The 18,898-nt window shown below is 37.2% G+C and overlaps 1 protein-coding gene across 8 annotated transcripts in view; it reads right to left on the bottom strand.

The window, feature by feature from the left end:
- The window catches only part of KLHL32 (kelch like family member 32), a 178,152-nt gene that overhangs the window by 8,902 nt on the left and 150,352 nt on the right, over nt 1-18,898 (bottom strand). For 7 of the 8 annotated variants that reach the window (XM_037520130.2, XM_054699040.1, XM_054699041.1 and 4 more), the window contains 3 exons: nt 9,303-9,361; nt 5,795-5,987; nt 4,018-4,112 (listed from right to left, as the gene is read on the bottom strand). In XM_037520130.2, the coding sequence (XP_037376027.1) occupies nt 4,018-4,112; nt 5,795-5,987; nt 9,303-9,361 (347 nt within the window). Of the gene's footprint in view, nt 1-4,017; nt 4,113-5,794; nt 5,988-9,302; nt 9,362-18,898 lie in introns of those variants that run through there. The other variant, XM_037520135.1, reaches the window with a different exon arrangement.

Genomic DNA, 18,898 nt, shown 5'->3' with positions numbered 1-18,898 from the left:
TTAAGATGCAATCTATGAGGCTATCTGCAGCCACTGCAGCATAAGTTCGATTCCTGGCCAGGGAGCTACCCACATGGCGCAGCAGACCTCTCCTGACTCGCCCACTACTCCCCACAGCGGTGTACTTCGGTGCATCTGCCTGTTCTGTTCCCCACTCTGTCTCTGGTGAATCTTCTCTCCCCTCCCCCTGTACCTCTGGCCTGTACCCCAGCTCTTCTATGCATAAGTAAAAATAAATCTTTAAAAAAAAAAGATAAAATAGACAAACCTTTACCTAGACATATCAAGAAACAAAGAGGAATAAAGTTAAAAATGAAAGGAGAGATATTATAACATACCATACAAAGGATCATAAGAAATTACATAAGCAATTACCCATCAACAAATTGGACAAGCTCAAAAAAATGGATAAACTGGAAACAACAATCTAACAACACTGAACTATGAAGAAATAGAAAATTTGAACAGTCTGGTTACTAATAAGGAGATGGAAAAATCTCCCAACAAAGAAGAGTCCAGGACCTGATGACCTCATTGGTGAATCCAACCAAATGTCTAAAGAAGAATTAATACCAACCCTTCTGAAACTTCAAAAAGAAAGAAGAGTGGCCAACTCGTTTTATAACTCCAGCATTACTCTGATACAGAACTAGTCAAGGACAACACAAGAAAACTATCCTGAATAAATACAGATGCAAAAATTCTCAGCAAAATTACTAGCAAACTGAATTCAATAATAATTCAACAAAGATCATATACCATGACCAAATGCAGTTATTGCAGGGATTCAAGGATGGTTCAAATATACAAATCAGTGTGACAATAGCACATTAACATGAAAGATAAAAATCATACAATCATCTCAATAGATTCAGAAAAATCATTTGACAAATTTCAATATCCATTCTTAATGGAAACTCGCAACAAACTAGGTAGAGGGAATATACCTCAGCATAGTAAAATTCATATACAAGCCCTAAGTTCACATACAGTCTGTTAAAGTTTTTCCTCTAAGAGCAGGAACAAGACAAGGATGCCCACCTTGCTACTTTTTATTCAACATAGTAATTGAAGTCATAGTGCAATCAGGCAAGAAAAAAAGTAAAAAGGCATCCAAATTAGAAAGGATGACGTACAACCAAGTATTTGCAGATGACTGATATTACACTATATTGTCTATATTACACTATATTAAACTATATTGTCTCTACCAAAAAAAAAAAAAAACTTAAAATAAATTCAGGAAAGTGGCAGACTACAAATTCAATACAATTCAATACATAAAAATCAATTGTGCTTCCACACACTAACACTGAACTATTACAAAGAAAAATTAAGAAAACAATCCCATTGACAACTTCATCAAAAAGAACAAATACTTAAGAATAAATTTAACCAAGGAGGTAAGAATTCTACATTCTGAAAACTAGAAGACACTGGTAAAATAAATTGAAGGTACAAATAAGAATTAATATTATTAAAATGCCAGACTACCAAGAGTAATGCAATCCTTAACAATATTACAATGAAAGTTTTTACAGAAAAAAAAAAATCCTAAAATTTGTATGTAACCACAAAAGGCCCCAATAGTCAAAAGCCCCAAAAATAATCTTGAGAAAGAAGAACAAAGCTGGAGACATCACATCCCTTGGTTTCAAACTACTACAAAGCTATAGTAAAGAAAATATTATGGTATTGACATTTAAAAAAAAAGACACAGATGAGTGGAGCAGAATAGAGGGCCCAGAAAAAACACCATGCATTATGGTTGATTAACATATGACAAGGAACAAAAATTAAATAATGGGGAAGGACAATCTCTTTAACAAATGGTGTTAGAAAACTGGGCAGGCATATGCATAAGAATGATAAGAATGAAACTGGACCTTGATCTTATACCATACACAATTAAAAAGGATTAAGAACCGGAACCTAAGACCTGAAACTATACAACCCCAAGAAGAAATCATGGGGTTAACTCTTTTGACTATGGTCTTGGCAATGACTTTTTTTATTTGACAATAAAAACAAAGCACAAAAGCAAAAATAAACAAGGGGAACTACATGAAATTAGAAAGTTTCTCCACAACAAAGGAAAGTAACAAAATGAAAATGCAACCTACTAAGTGGGAGAAAATAATGTCAAATCATATATCTGATAGGGGTTAAAATCCAAAGTATACAAAGAAGTCAAAAAAAATAAATCTGAGGATCTAATTAGACATTTTTTCAAAGAAAACATACAAATTGCCGACACACTCAGGAAAAAATGCTCAACATTACTAATCATAGGGGAAATGTAAATCAAAATGAGGTATCATCACAAACCTGCAATGCCATCAAATAGACAAGAGGTAACAAATGTTGGCAAGGATGTGAAGAATCTTGGTGAGAATGTTAATTGGTGTAGCCACTATAAAAAATAAAGATGGTGGATCCTCAAAAAATTAAAATTAAAGCTATCATATGATCCATCGATTCTACTTACAGGTATATCTCAAAAACACTATCTGTACTCATGTTCATCGTGGTATTATTTATAACAGCCAAATAATGGAAACTAGAGCCCATTGACAGGTGAACAAATAAAGAAATGTGAGATATATTTACACACATCATTTATAATTACATGTGTATGTATATACACATGTATGGTGTGCTCAAAAGGAACCGATTTCCAGTCATAAGTTCTTGAGATACAATGCATAGCATGGTGATTATAGTTTAAAATAGCATATTTTATATTGGAAAGTAGATAAGAGTAAATCTTAACAGTTATCACAAAAAACTTTTATAACTGTGATGTGATGGATATTAAGTTTGTTTGCATTTAGCAATATATATTTATGTAAAATGTTAAACACCTTAAGCTACTGTAATATTAAATGCCAATTATATCTCAAAACAAAAAGAAAAAAAGGAGGAAAAATATATCCTAATTGTTCTATCCAAAACTTATTCCCATTAGGACCAGCTTGTTAATTATGTTGTTCATAACAAAGCTACCCATGCTGATTTAGATCTATTTGATCTTTATCAATAGTAGAAATACGTTAAAATCCCCAGACAAGTCAAAAAAAGAGGAAAAAACAGCTATTATGAATATTAAGGGTTACTATAAGGAAAACACAATTATATGCTGACCTTCAGACATTCAGCAATATGGCAAGTTTCTTGAAAAAAAAAATATATATATAACCCTAATGATATGTGATTGAAGAAGAAATTAAAAGCTTGAATAGTCCTGCAACTATTAAGGATACTGAAACAGTTGTTAAAAATTTCTCCACAAAGATGAGGTTAGCTAATCTGAATATGCAAGAAGTTAGATAATATGAGGACTTATGTTTTTGGAAATGAAGAGAAAGGTCATAGCTAATACATGCCAATGTTATCAGAAAACAATAAAACAAAAACAACTGCATCAAAATTGTGAAATAATGCCTTGAAAATGTCTGTCAACAAAAGCAATTGCTGTTCTAAAAGACCCAGCTGGCTATTTGCCCAGCCTAGGCTCTTCACATGCTGATGGACCAGGCCTATACTCTGGGACAGAGGCTGTCCCTATCAGAACAATAGTAAGCCACAATGTCACAACCTCTGGTAGGAAGGAAGAACACCTTAGTAGGTGGTGGTTATAAATGAACAAATTATGATAAAGAAAATAAAGCAATTGAATGGAAAAGAGGCATTTGTAAGGTTTTAAGGAGTGGAAAGAACTATTGCCAAAGATTCTAAATATTTTTGGTTTATGAAACAGGGAAAAGTATGCCACGTTCCTCATTTCCAGTATATATTACATATATCTTCAAAGTTTATTCCCATCTTTATTTTCAATAGAATTAAATCATAAGGCAAAATTTTTAGGATGCAGAATGAAGTTTAGTGGCTGAACAAGCTGCATAGACAAAAGCCTCTTCCTACATCTAAGTATCTCTTCCTTCAGGAAACACACTGGGAAAAATAACCTCACTGAAACACTTGAACAAACTTCAAAAGAATTTCACAACCACTCACCTGGATACAAGCCAGAGGCTCATTTGTCCAAATCGAATATCCACCAACTAAATATATCCTCTCATTATGGACAGCAACTCCAGATTCATTTTGGCCTAAAGTAAAGAGAATTGAATAAAAAGAAAAATAAATCTATTTCGTTGCATGTCTTAATTAACCCTTTTGCCACTGAGGGATACATTTTCCCCCTTGGCATACTTGTATATTCCACAGGATTTTTACAGCAACTAATCACTGCCTCCCAGTACTCAAATGGAAGAATTAACCACTATTTCTTAGTGAATGAATCTGTCTCAGGTTAGAACCAAGTCAAAATACTTATTAGCCCACCAAGTTAGTAAATAAAGCATTACATACAACAATAACAAGCCACAAAGAACCAAGCATTCTATACGATGGTGTGTGCCATTAATTTATCATGATAGAAATAATGTATATTTTAGAAATGCAGACTATCTCTTGTACCTACAAATACTTTAATTCAAGTGTTCACATCTGTAAAGAAACGGCTGCAACACCCAAGAAGCCAATAAAACAGAACTGTGCCCCTAGTGTGCCTCAAATGAAGACCAATGACAGAAAAGATTGATAAAGTTACTACCCTCCCTTTCTTTACATATACAACAGTTTTAAGACTATATTAAAGTATCTGAGCTGGGACCAAACTGCATAGTCCCTAGATGGTGACACGCCAAAATGATAAAAGGTGACTTCCCCATTTAAAAAAGAAGACAGAATAACTCGCTACCACTATTCTTCCCTGGAGGCCATCAGAGAGTGAGGATAGTCTCTTTTTATTGATGGGCTGACACAGGATTGACTGGAGTAATAAATAAGCTGGATCCAACAGCACACAAAATCACAGATGCCAGGACTGAGGGTTTATGGTACCACTACAACAACTTAGAGTTAATCACTTGTAGGTGAACCTCAAAAATTATTTACAAAAACAGGAGTTCAATACACAGTATCTAAGCCTCTCACACTGGCTATATTCCCAATAGTGCCTCCCCAGCTGCAGCTGAAAGTGATTGAGTGACTGACCACTCAGCATATTAAAATGTCTTCAAGCACTAGTCCAGCCCACCATTCTGAGTTTGTGATTGTCCTATTAGTAGAACAGCCTGGAAGGGAACTGATCACTTGTGGATGTTATTAATACAAGCTGAAAAGGGAGGAAAAGTTTTCAACTCAGGAAATGTCAGGTGTAAGTTGTCCACTACTTTCCTTTCCTTCCCCATTGGGATAAGGCTGGTTGAAACCTAGCACAGCCCTGTGGCAATGTTTCAATGGTATGTATAGCCAGAAATGTAGTCAAACTCCTAACCATAGAACTGCCCTAAGGGTTAGTTTTGGGGAGAATACAGCCAAGAGCAATATTTGACAGTAACAAATAATACAGATTCTTCTGGACTCACAAGAAATAGAGATGATGAAAAGTAGTGAGAAATAAGAATAAATGGGTTCTGAGAAGTTACTAATTCCTTCAGCATTTGGCTTCTCCTACTCACATCAAAGTTCCCTGGTTGACAAGAATGGACTTGGCATGTCTCAGCTATGTGAGAATGTGCACAAAAGTAACACAGGCCCCGTGAAAACAGGTGCTCAGCCTCCTGATGAAGTGAAATTTTGAGAGAAAAATACACCTTTCTGGTTAATAAAATATCAAGTTGTGCTAGCACTATGCATTTAACATTTAGAGATGTGCTAAAAAGATGCCTAAGGTATTAAGTATGGATCTCAACTTTTTCTGCTTTACTGAATGGAAGGTACTTGCCAGTCAACAGGTTGAAATTACAACGGGTCCACTGGTCAGCATCTATGTCGTAAGAATCTATATGCCGCACGAGGATCCGGTCGTTATTGTAGTCCAGGTCATTGCCTCCAAGAACATAAAGCTTCCTTTGCACAGCAGCCATGGAATGGTAGACCCTTCTCTGCAGCATGGGGCTGCGGCTTATCCACTTATTCTGAAGAAAGAAGTTCAGGTGAATTCTGTTAAGAGGAGAACTTCATAGTAGGAAACAGCAGTGCCTCTTTAGTAGTGGAGACCCTAATGCTCACGCCCTACATTTTATTCGGTGCTGTTTATTTACTTCAAAGCCTGTGGCTTTATAGGCTTCCAACCTGAAAACAAGGGCAGAAGAACCACATACTCCAACTCTACTTTATGATTTATATAAGGCATTTCCTCTTGTTTGGGGTGCATCTTATAGGATATGTTGCATTATAAAAGAGGAACATAAGCATACAGAAATTTTCATGGTTATCTTACCCAATTCAGAAAAGTTAATCATGCAAATTATTTAAGAGTGGAAGTGCATAGTAATTTATACTATACAGCAGTATAAAAATTAAGAAAACAGGCACTCGGGCCTCCCTGGTGGCACAGGCGGTTGAGCGCAGTGCTGTGAAGCTATCCGTAGCCTCTGCAGTGTGGGTTCGATTCCAGCTAGCCAGGGAGATACCCACGTGGCGCAGCAGACCTCTCTGATCTCTCCCGCTGCTCCCCTCAGCAGTGTATTTCAGTCAGTCTGCCTGTTCTGTTCCCCACTCTATCTCTGGTGAATCCTCTCACCCTCCCACACATCTGGTCTGTGCCCCAGTTCTTGTATGCATAAATAAATAAATCTTAAAAAAAAAAAAAACAGGCACTCAATCCAAAATACCTGAGTTTATAACCAATGTGTGACTTTGAGCAATTTACTTAGCCTCTATATCTGCTTTCTCGTCTGTAAAATGGGGTAACACCCACCTGAGAAGCCTGTTTTAACAATTAAGTGAACTAATATTACTATTTAGAATAATGCACTAAATGGACCCTTTAAAAAGTATTACTATGATAATAATCACTAACAACCAGAGGTCCCTACATCAGCTCGGATGAAGGGGCCTGTGTGATTCTTTTCAAAATTAACCTCCAGAGATCAATGGAAGAGCTAAGATTTGATTCAGCAACAAACTTCCACACTGTTTTGTATCGGCCTCCATTAACATATTTATAATCACATCTGCCAAATAGGGAAAAGTTAATTCTAGGCACACATCTATTTGTTTTAATAGGAGGCCAAGTTTTATATGATAACTTTAGGGAATGTTGAAATAGCCAATATTTTGGTTCTAGGTCACTCTCAATAATGAAAAAGGAATAATCAACCTCTCTTAAAGCCCCTGTTTAAAATATAACATAAAATGAGATGAAAATGATATGACTTCGATTTTTAAATCTCAACTAAGTAACAGGCAGGTAAGTAAACCTAATCATTTCCTTTCTACATAAACACTAGATATACAAAAACAACCCAGATTCCTTTATGCCAAGAAAAAATTGGATTTCAACCAGAAAAATCATATGATGTTTTGAATACATAGAATTTCACTAGTTCACAAAGCTGTAAAGGAAGAAGCAGGAAAAAAAATGTTTTGAATACATAGAATTTCAGCAGTTCACAAAGCTGTAAAAGAAGCAAAAAAAAAAGTTTTATACAAATATTGTCCATTCACAAAAGCATATCCACTAGCTCATTTCTAATTCCCCTTTTAAAAATACACTCAAAAAGAAAAGGAAGAAAAAAGTGGTCGGTACAGTTAGAAAGGCTTGTATTTATCTGTTCCCCTTTCTTAAACATGTAAAATCTCCTTCCAATTAAATGTCTTCTTTAATAAAATAGTCAAATCCTTCTTGCAGATACTCTGCTAAGAAATATCTTTAATACATTACACATGAATAGATTTAACTGATGATGCTTTCCTTGGGTCTTTCTATGAGACAACCCATTACAGTATTAGGAATCAATGTTTGCATTAGTAGTCCGGTCCCCTGCCACAGAACTATGGACGCCATCTGGTTTGGAAAGGCTGCTGGATCCCCTGATTATATCTTTAGCTTCCTTCACTGCAGTGCCTGCCAGGTGAGCTGCCAGCCACTGCAAAGGCAAAGAAACACAGAGGCCTGGTCGGGTCATTCCTAATAAGCTAGTGTGTGAATACTAATCAGTGGTGGGGAAGCAGAGGTCACCCCAGCCTGCCGGTTGGCAGGTAGCGATGTGCTCTGTGGCAGATGGCAGGCATTATCGATGCTCCACAAAGGCCTAGAAGAGAAATAAGCACCAGGGCTGAATGATAGAGTTATTGAGATTCTGAGCAAGATGCAAGCAGATGTGATGTTTGCCAGTACCCACCGTAAACAATATGCCAGCAGAATTTTTAAAAAGAGCATGTGTGTACAAACATGAAACAGAACTCATTTGAGAAATGTTAACACCATCTTTCTCTTTAACCACGTGTACACCGAGCTCAAGCAAGTGCAATTAATGATCCCTCCTGAGACATCTGACCCATGGTACATGGTCTCTGAAGCTTACTGCTCCTAATGACATCAGGAAACACACTTGCAAAGAGAGAAATACCTCAGTTAAATTTAGAAGCAAATGATTATTAAAGTAAAAAGATATCAAAGACACTCAGGTCACCCTGGACATATCCTGACACAGATTCCCAAAGCCAACCTGTTGTTTTTGTGTTCCATAATCTTCAGGTGGTGAATATGAAAGTCCAAAATCAAATCATTTTGGAATTTTGTCATAATTATGAGAAATATATTTCTAAAATCACAGAGATGGCAAAATTTAACAAACAGTTGTCAAGGTCAAAGATATTTTGATAGAAGTAAAAAGAATAAAAATTGTACTACTTTGCTGGAGAAAAGTCATTAAGGGTGTATAAAAAGTGACCAGAAGGACAGGCACCTCAAAATGCTTCCAAGTTGTTAGAAAAAAAACATATTCAAACACTTCAAAGACTTCTTTGAATTTGTCCCAGACATAGTGTTAGAACATTTTGCTATACTTAGTTAAGTAAAAATTAATACGTTATTTGGGAATAACAAAACCATAAGCATGTTCCTTTCCTAAAATGACACACTTTCTGAAAGGACATAGCAATAGGACAATTAAACTTCCTCTGGATGCTCTGAATATGAAGAGTCACTTAGAAAATGGAAACAAAGAGCATTTAACTCATCAACATATTTTGCTTTTTTTTTTTACTTTGTAAAAAAAAACTCTGGAAGAGTTAAGCATGTATATAGCATAAAACTAGTTGAAATTTCATGAGGGAAGGTAAAAAAAGGAACCAAAAAACAGTTTATCCAGATGCTTCCTTTTCTTTATATAAGTTTAAGGTGCAGTATGTACACAGACTTGGCATACCAATTACTAATTACTGTGGAAATCTTTTAAAATTCATTTTAATTAAGGTAATGAGCTTTTTTATATGATTCTTACCTGGTTAGGTTCATATACCATTAGTCTGTTCTGATATTGTGCTGTGTTAGTTACTCCACCTGAAATGAATTAACATGCATTAGAGCTTTCCATGAATAAGAAATAGGATATTCCAACATAAGAATGAGATACAATTAAAGGAAAATTAGCTACTGCTGAGGATCTGTTTGTATACCCTCATGGTGAACCCATGACATAATTAAGAAGCTTATTTTTGAAACAGTTTCATTCTGAAGAAACTGCAGAAGCAATCCAGTTGTGAGCTAGCAACAAGTTGAGATTACCAAAGGACCCCCATTTCTGACATGCTGCTCTATTGGGCTAAAATGAGGGACAAATTATGGGGAGGGAGGGTGAATATAGTACACACTATGAATCTCTGTACAATTTATGCCAGGGACATAGTTACATGGAAAATTCTTGATCTTAGCTCCACTGGCAATTTTACAGCTCTAACCTTCTGTACTAACACAGTGGTAGCATGATCATTGGGAGAATCATACTTAAGATAAGACACTACTTAGTAAAAGAGATCTAGAATCAATGCTGTCCAATAAAATATAGCAATAGTCACAAATGTGAGTCACATGAAATTTAAAATTTTCCAGCAGCCATGTTGAAAGTAAAAAAACAGTGAAATCAAATGATATAAATTTTATTTAATTCAATGTATCCAAAATATGATTTCAACATGAAATCAATATAAAAACTATTGAGATGTTTTATATTCTTTTTTCTTTTTTTTTTTAAAGATTTATTTATTCATGCATACAAGAACCAGGGTACAGGCCAGATGTGTGGGGGAGTGACAGAATTCACCAGAGACAGAGTGGGGAACAGAACAGGCAGACCGATTGAAATACACTGCTGAGGGGAGCAGCAGGCGAGACAGGAGAGGTCTGCCGCACCATGTGGGTATCTCCCCAGCCAGCGGGGATCTAACCCACGCTGCAGAGGCTATGGACAGCTTCACAGCACTGCTTTCAATTGCCTGCCAGGGAGGCCCTTATATTCTTTTTTCATACTAAATTTTTGAAATCCACTGTAAACACAGCACAGCACATCTCAATCCAGATTAGCCATGTTTCAAATGCCCAGTAAACCATGTGGCTGATGGCCACCACACTGGATAACACAGATCCAGGTTATTGCAGTGCAGCTGCCCTTGATAACTTTTTTGAAGGCCTTTTGAACACTGGTTAGATTCAAAAGACTTGGGACCTTGTGCTTAATCAAAAACCACTAAAAAAGCATCATACTTCCAGAGAAGTTTCTCCTATTTGACCTCATACTTTTGTCCATGCTTGTGGTGTCAACTGAGCTATAAAACCCAGACATTACTGATTCTACTTTAATTTTAAATATTAAGTGGAAAAATTCTGAAAGAGAACACAAAACAACACTGTGAGAAAATAACACCATGAGATATTAAATGTAAGGTAGTAAAGTAATAAGAATATGAAAACCAAAAAAAGAAAATCTATCTTTAGAAATACTGCCTTATACATAATTCTAGATGCTAGTATAAAATGATTATCATTCCTATTTTTAGTAAGTATCACAAAAACACAACTAATTTTTTACTAAATATCTAAAATTAAACCAAATCAAAAAGTTTCCTATTGAATTTTTTTTTCATTCTAAATAATGTATATTTAGTTACTACACTTGAACATTCAGCTTGACTAAACACTGAATGTGTTTCTTCCTGTCTCCAGGCCCCTGACTCCCTTTTCTTAGAGCATTTGATTTAGAAAACTTGTAATTATAAATTCTTTCTCTGCCTCTTTAAGATTTAAATCATTTAAAAATCTTGAAGATTTACAATCCAGGAATATCTTCATCAAGGACATAGGAGCCATCAGATTGGAAAGGTAATCATCAGGGAAGACAGCAACCTGAGCTCCCAGTTTCTGTGGAAAGGTAGAAACCCCATTTTGAGGATCAACAGTCAACAAACACAAATCACAAAGGGATTACTGAGTTGATAACAAGCTCAGGGATTACCAAGTATGCTCAACACATCACATTTATCAACCTTCACACAAAAGTTCTTCAGTACTTTTTCACTAGCACACCCCAGAGCTTAAAAACCTTCCTGATTCTTTTTTGGGGGAGGAGTTGATTTCCACCTACATTCTGGTCTCTTCCCCTGTCACATTATTCTTGAGAGTCTTGCTTATCTGTATAACTTTGTCCAGTATAAGTTATGTTTTGACTGTTCAAATAGTTTGAGTAGGTCAGCACCAGCACCATCAACTCCTTGGTCAGGAATCAAGTCAGCTAGAATCCAGATGTTTGGTGCATAATCATCAACTTAGTTGGAATGACCAACACCAAAGGATACATACAGTGGAGGGAACTTGTCTAGGCCAATCATTACTCTCTCATTCAACTCCAGAAAGGAGATTCTACCTTTCAGGTAATTGACCATGGCTATTATTAACTGGAGGGCTTTAGTATTCTCTCTGAAGTGTGTAATCACATTTCACAATCAATGAAAGTTTCATCTGTGAAGGAAGTCCACAAAGGACAGAGAGAAATGAGCTTTCTGCCTCAAAGAATGTCTCCTCTGGATTTCTCGAAGATCTCATTTTTAAAATGAAATCAAAGAAGAAACACACTTGAGAAAACTGAGGTTGAAATGCCTACATAGAGTAAAAATCTATTTCGAAATAAATACAGATGTGTGTTTCCTTTTTATTCTCAACCTTCCTTTACTTACCTGATTAAAAACTGAATGTCCAAGCATTCTTCCTCAGTATAGCGACACAAGAATAATCCAATCTGTTGAGACCTCACAAGTCTTCAAGGTTAAAATGATTGCCAAATGCTTTTGATCTGGGCAATAACTGCCAGATTAATGCCCAGCTTGCCTATAATCAATTCTCCAAATGAGAGGAAACAGAGGTTAAAGCTCCCACCCATTATTTCAAAGCTATGATGATTTCTCTACTTGTTTCAAAAATATGGGACAGAATTAATATCTACTGCAGTAAACTATCTGTTTATGACACTATTTGAAAATATTTACTCTACTATCTGTATCAGACTCTGCCCATTATAGAGTAAATCTACAGCCAGTGGATCAGAATGTAGCTATTACATTCCCTTTCCCAAGCAGGGCACACAATCTATCTTCATGCTCTTCAGAACTATTATTTACTGTATTCCACAGATGCATGTATAATAAAGCTCTTTTCTTAATCTGCACTCAGTAATTAGATTCCTTCCCCTTACAAACAAATTTTCACTTACATGGCAATATTTAGAAATGAGATATTGGGTGACTAGTTGGGAGTAAAAATAAAAGTCCTAGTTAGTTATTTGGTTGATTACTTGTAGAATGTTAAACCACAGGAGGTGCCTAAAAAGCCTAGTGTTGTAACTTTTGCCAAGTCAGAATTACAAGGGAAAAACCTTAGAAATTGGGTCTATTGCTTTCCCCTGATGAAAAAATTTACAAATACGCATATAAATAAAAACCATTTCTTTGCAGTACAAAAATGTTTTTAAATAAGGCATCCAAGTTTGCAGCCTACATTTTTTAAGCAGTGTTACTCATTTGCAGAGCTTTATCATTACATTCCCTTCACATAACACTCTTCACTTTTAGATTAATCTGCTGAAATGAGATGCTAAGGATTTGCATACAGATTTGACTATACAAAAATAGATATGGAATTAATAACAGTCTCTATATGTTTTAATTTCTCCTAGACTAGAGTACCCTTGCCTGAAGCAGTATTTCTGGCTTTGAAAGTCATCAAGCTGATTTGTCTGCTCTGGGTTATGATGCCACATGCTGCTATACTGTCCCCTGCAATCAAAGCACTTGCAAAGATAGATTCCAGGCCTTCCTCTATCGAGTATATTTTATAGATTGGCAGTTTTGATCTCCCTCCCCCACCCCAGGGGGGATAATCTGCATCTTAACAGCTTTCTATAGATACATCTGTCATTAAATATGCCATCTCATATCAGTATCCATTTTTAAAGCCAAGTTTTCCTTAACTTTGAAGTGCCACAGTCAAAGTTAAGACTTTTCAGCCAAAATTGAAAATGAACAACCCTGTCTGATACTTTTGAACTGTGACTTAAAGATATACTGCAGGTTCCCCCAAAGTCAAATAAGTCTTTAAAAACTGCCAGAAGGAATGAAAAGTTACCACCATGCTACCAGCGGTGAGAAATGCTTTCTATCATCTAGACAAGAGTAAAGCATTTTTCTTAGGCTTCCCTGTTCAACTCCCCACAAAATGCTGTGACAAATGGATGAATGCATACTGGAGAGAGGATGACAAGTGACTGCCAAACAAGCAACCTTTGTCTCCACTACTGAGAATTCACCTGATTCCCAAACTCACTGAGCTTAAAAACAACTGGCCAATGCTGACAGTGTCTATAAAACAGCCTATTTAGAAAAACAGCTCTCAACATACACTGATCAGGTCTGTTGGCTCTGCCTTTATTTCAAGAACAGAAAATACCTCTATTAATAAATACCTCTACACTAAACTCATTAGCAGCTGACTGTGATACCTAGTAGACTACTAGTGCTCTTGCTAGAGCCGAGCAGGACGAAAAGAACTGAGTGTCCACACACTCTGAAAGAAAGATGCTCCAGCTTGGAATTAAGCCAGCAAATTCAGGATTGTGAAAATCATCTCAAGTTCTCTGCATCTCCTGGAGGCTTCTTCTAAGGCAAGCCCTCTTCTAGGGCAAGCGTCCTGGTATGGTCTGTGGCATCAGCTCCACACAGCTTCCCTATGACCCTGTCCAGGGGCATGAAGGAATGCATTTAGCACAGCCAAGTTTAGGTTGGCTCCCATACAAAATGGAGATGATAGGTTGTAGATGAACCAGAGCGCATGGTATAGAGGCATAAAAGGAAGTTCATAATTCTTTAGTGGTTTGTTCATGGAAATTTCTTAACATTTCCATAAAGGGTATAAATGAGTATGTACAGAATATTGAAAAAAAGGACTATGCATGGAATACTGAATTAATGAGTTTTGTAGTCTAAAATAGATATTTTCTAATTATTTTTGCTAATTACTAGAACTACTGGCTGATTTATACGAGTAGTAAAGGTTTTTTCCTTCTTTAATAGTTTGTTACTCCTCTGTAAACTTACTCCAATTCTCAAAGACTAAACTTCACACTTACAGTCCAATTATCAAAAGAATGACCTAGCATTCGGTGTGAATTCATATTCATATATTTTATAGAGCCAAACTCATTAATAGTCCTTGATGAAAGGGACCCCATGAGAATATTTACAGTAAATGCAAAGTTAAACTTTATGATCTGTTTTCACATGATATTAGACTGTCCATATTTTCAAGATGTTCATAATGCTACATAACAATTAAAACCAAGAATCTTTCAATTAGTTTAGCATCTTGAATAGAAGCATACTTAATCCATGCATTAAATTAAAGCTAGTATCCATATTATTTCTGTCACACTTGAGGAAACCACAGAAATAGATGGGTAATTAATATACTCAAAATCCACAAAGAAAGTCTCAAAATATCTATAAGTAAGGGTTGCTGCACTTGAAAATTATAATTTTTTTTAAAAGATTTATTTATTTATTTATACAAGAACTGGGGTACAGGACAGATGCACAGGAGGGTGAGAGGATTCACCAGAGACAGAGGGGGGAACAGAACAGGCAGACTGATGAAATACACTGCTGAGGGGAGCAGTAGACGAGGCAGGAGAGGTCTGCCACGCCATGTGGGACCCTTGCCAGGGGCCGGCCGGCACAGACACTGCAGGCAGCTTCACAGCATGGCACTCAACCACCTGTGCCACCAGGGGAGGCCCGAAAATTATAAATTATATTTAAGTCACCTAGAGTGACATACAGACTTGTGGCCAGAAATGTGTAATGAGCCAAGTATTATTTTTAAAAAGTGAAATAAACAAGGGTAAAATCTGTGACCATGCAGATGTCAGCTGCCCTTTAAAATCTCAATAAAATTTCCCTAACTCCCATTCCTCATTCTGTACAAAGTAGAAATCCTGCCTCCAAAGATTTTGGCATGGACTTAGAGGGTTAGGCATTCAAGGTCACCTCTGCCTGTCTCTAGTGTAACATCTTTGCTGTGTTTTGTTGAATCTTTTATCCCCCTCCCATCATCAAGCAAATCCTTCTGCCATTCCTCATTATCAATGATGTAGTTTTAACCTCCATCTCTTCTCTTGGGAATTTAGAAAATGACATATTTCCCATATTCTCAGGTAGAGCAATTCACCTTCTTTTTTACCTTCTTTTTCTGGATCTATCTAGTTAGACACAAATGGATCATCTAAATGAAGGCAATTCTCTCCAAGAGAGGAATTCTGGAGACAAAGGGGTAGACTATTTTTTGGAGATGATTGCTTTCTTTCTTCTTGCTATTTAGTTCTTTTAAAAGCATTTTACAATGGTTGGCATCTATTTGACTTCTATCTCAGTATAACACTGCAGTGGTTTTGTTTTAATCTCTTTCGGTGTGGGGGGGCATAGTAACAGCTAGGGCAGAAGTGAAAAACGAAGAGAAAAAGTAACTGCTAGGGCAACTGAGTGCTAGAATCTAAGAAACCCAAAGATTTCATCCTAGTGGGCATCTCAAGCCCACTAGGAGCTTTTATGTGGGCATGCTAAGTTATTAAGGCCCAAACCTCTACCAGGCAGGGGGCTTCCTCACATTGTAGATGCCTAAAAGGCAGATAATTAATGGACCATTCTGAAGAATTCACAGCCAAGGACACACTTTGCTCTTCCTCAAGCAAACCAAAAGTCCTTTGCTCTCAACTAACTGGGATCCCAGCATGATGAACTCTTTCCTTTGGGCTATTTCCAGCCCCAAACCTTCCTTCATAAGTGAATCCAAAGATCCGCTGTCTCCAGTTCTCTACAGAGCACCATCAAAAAACAGGACTGAAATTTGCAAGCTGGGCCACCACAAATTTGTGGTTACCAGTCTTAGTATGGACTCTGATGCTTACTGTTTTCTTTTTATCAGTTCCCTCTGATGTCCCTTAGAGGCAATGTCCCTCAGAGGCTTTTTCCAATGCCACTCTCCACAGGCCCTCTACCGAGCCTGACACTGCACAACTTTGACAAGCAAATGCTCTCACTGGTCAAAGAAACTCCTCAGATTCCTGCCCCTAATCAATGAGTTTATGTAGGTCCCTACCCATCACCGTCTTCTGCCCTCCAGGTTTGGAGCTGGAGGGATCTCTCCTTAAATCCTGCCCACCCTCCTCCACCCAGCCCCGCCACAACTCCTTCCTGCTTTTTCAGGGCCCTGTCTTTTGTCAGTGTTGTATCCCCCAGACTTATTAGGTACCATTCCTGGTACCTAAGATGTGGTCTCAGCATTACTAACCAAGGGATGCCCCTATTTCCTTTTCCTTCATTCCATGCTCTCCTTTCTCTTATCTACAAATTGGCTTAAATCATTTGCATCCTTAAAAAAAAAAATTCCCTCCTCTGACCCTGGATTTCTGCCTCTAGTCATTCCTTGTTCTCTCAGTTAAACTTCCTTTTTTTTCTTTCTTTCTTACCCTTGTTTTTTTCCCTTAAAGTTAAAATGCTATCTATTAATTTATAATGAAAAATATGCTTTCACGTGGACTAAAATATGTGTGTACTTAGATAAAACACATCCTTTCCCTGTAGGCAGTAGAATGCTTAGAAAGTTGTCTGGTAAGCTCAGGTGCAGGAAGTGAAGGTCAGGTATCTCCCAACTTCTTGCCAATGTAACCTATACCTGCAGCTTCTACATCTTCACTTTTCCATTCACAGCTTCTACCACTGCATTTAGATTTCACTTTCTTCCTTTCTTCTGAAACTGCTTGCACTGGGACTACGAAGTGGCTTCTAACTGAAGAATGTACCAAAAATATTTTGGGCCTTGGTGTCCTGGTTTTATTGAACACTTCTTAGCATGCCCTTCTTTTCTGATTTGGTTTCTATAACACTCCCCCGCCTCCTCCTCTGGCCTTGTCCAGTCCATATTTTCAGGCTCCTTTCCTAGTTCCCCTACTTCTGCAACTGCCTCACAGTGTTCCCCAAACTTCTGCCATTGGCCCCTTTCCAGACTACCCTCTCCTCATCCTTTCTACCTCTTCCTTGTTAGAACTCATCTGACAGTCTAAGAGAACCTCCTTACATTTGCTCAGAGAAACAGACGGCAAGGGCGTCTCTGAGGTGAGAGGGTCTTGAGGAAAGAGAGAAAATTAGTCAGTGAGGGAGAATGAGTGAGACACGAGTGGTAGGTATATAGAGAGCCTGGTGCAGCTGAGTATATAACCATTCCAAGGCCTCCTGTCAAACAGACTCCTCCCACAGGGCTCAGCGGCCCAGGTGCAGGCACGGAGTAGACCACTGGGTTTGTTCAAGAGTGTTTGCTTACCAGAGGGCAAGAGAACTACTGAAATGACTTGACCAAGAAGTCCAAGCAAGAAGATAGAAGGGATTAATAGGTAAGTAATAGGAAGCAAGAGGACCTGAGGCCAAGTTAGGCTGAAGGTGCTACGAAGTTTTTGAAACATCTCATGTCCCCTGCAACAAATACTCCCTGGTTTGCACTATTTCTGTACCTTGGAAAGACTTCTATCATGACACATATTGTGCACTATATTATAATTTATGTTTAAAAATCTGTTCCCTATACTGTACCTTGAGCCAGAGCACCAGACCTGTCTTAGCACTAGCTCAGAACAAGATTTAGTGGGTTTAGGAATCTTGCTCAGCACCTTCTGGTTGATAAGATGGGAGGCAAGTTTGATATGTGTGCATGATGCTAGTCCCTGACCTCAGTGCATCAAAACCTGACTTGTGTCATGTCCCCTGGTTTAGTTACCAATATTTTATATATAACTTTTTAGTACCAGTAAAGCAATGTTTGCACAGATCAAGTTAAAGCTATGGTATTTTAAAAATGTTAATGAAACTTTGCATTGTTCTAATGGTAATGAATACTACAAAGATCAAAGTCCCTTTAGTAGTCTTGAATAGACTGTGGGACAATTCAAGCTTCATAAAAATTTATCAAAATGAAAATAAATATATCTTCTAGGGAGTAAAAGAAGTTTTAACAAGTGTCATTCAGTAACAAAATATGTGAAAAACTCTGATTGTCAGCTCCTAGAGGGCAGGAAATGTGTTAGCTGAATTAACTTATAAATTTATGGTCAGCACTAGACTGAAGGATACAGCAGTCACCAAGAGAGAAAGCACTACATACTGCTTTTGAGTAAGTGCAGTAGCATTTGTCTTATTTTTATAGTTTTAAAGCACTAATTTTGTGGTTAGCTTCACATTACCCAACTGTCATTTGACAAAACTGAAAAGTCAAGTTTTCAGCAAGATGAACTCAGGATTAATTTTCACTCACACAAGAAAGATATTTCTAGTTGCTCACAAACAGTATCTTATAATAGAGAACACATCTTTTAGAGTACAACTGCAGGATATATAACGCTTATTTTATTCTAGTATTGTGGATTTCCAGTAGAAATGATGTGGAGCATTTGTGAACTGGGTCACAATGTCGAATGCTAAAGGAGCCTGTGAAATTTGACTATCTCTAACA

This window comes from Talpa occidentalis, unplaced genomic scaffold (genome assembly GCF_014898055.3).
Source record: "Talpa occidentalis isolate TD23 unplaced genomic scaffold, MPIMG_talOcc4v2.1 talOcc4.2, whole genome shotgun sequence".
In the NCBI taxonomy this organism is placed as follows: domain Eukaryota; kingdom Metazoa; phylum Chordata; class Mammalia; order Eulipotyphla; family Talpidae; genus Talpa; species Talpa occidentalis.
Note: the sequence above shows the minus strand (reverse complement) of the source record. Positions and strands in the feature narration are given on the sequence as shown.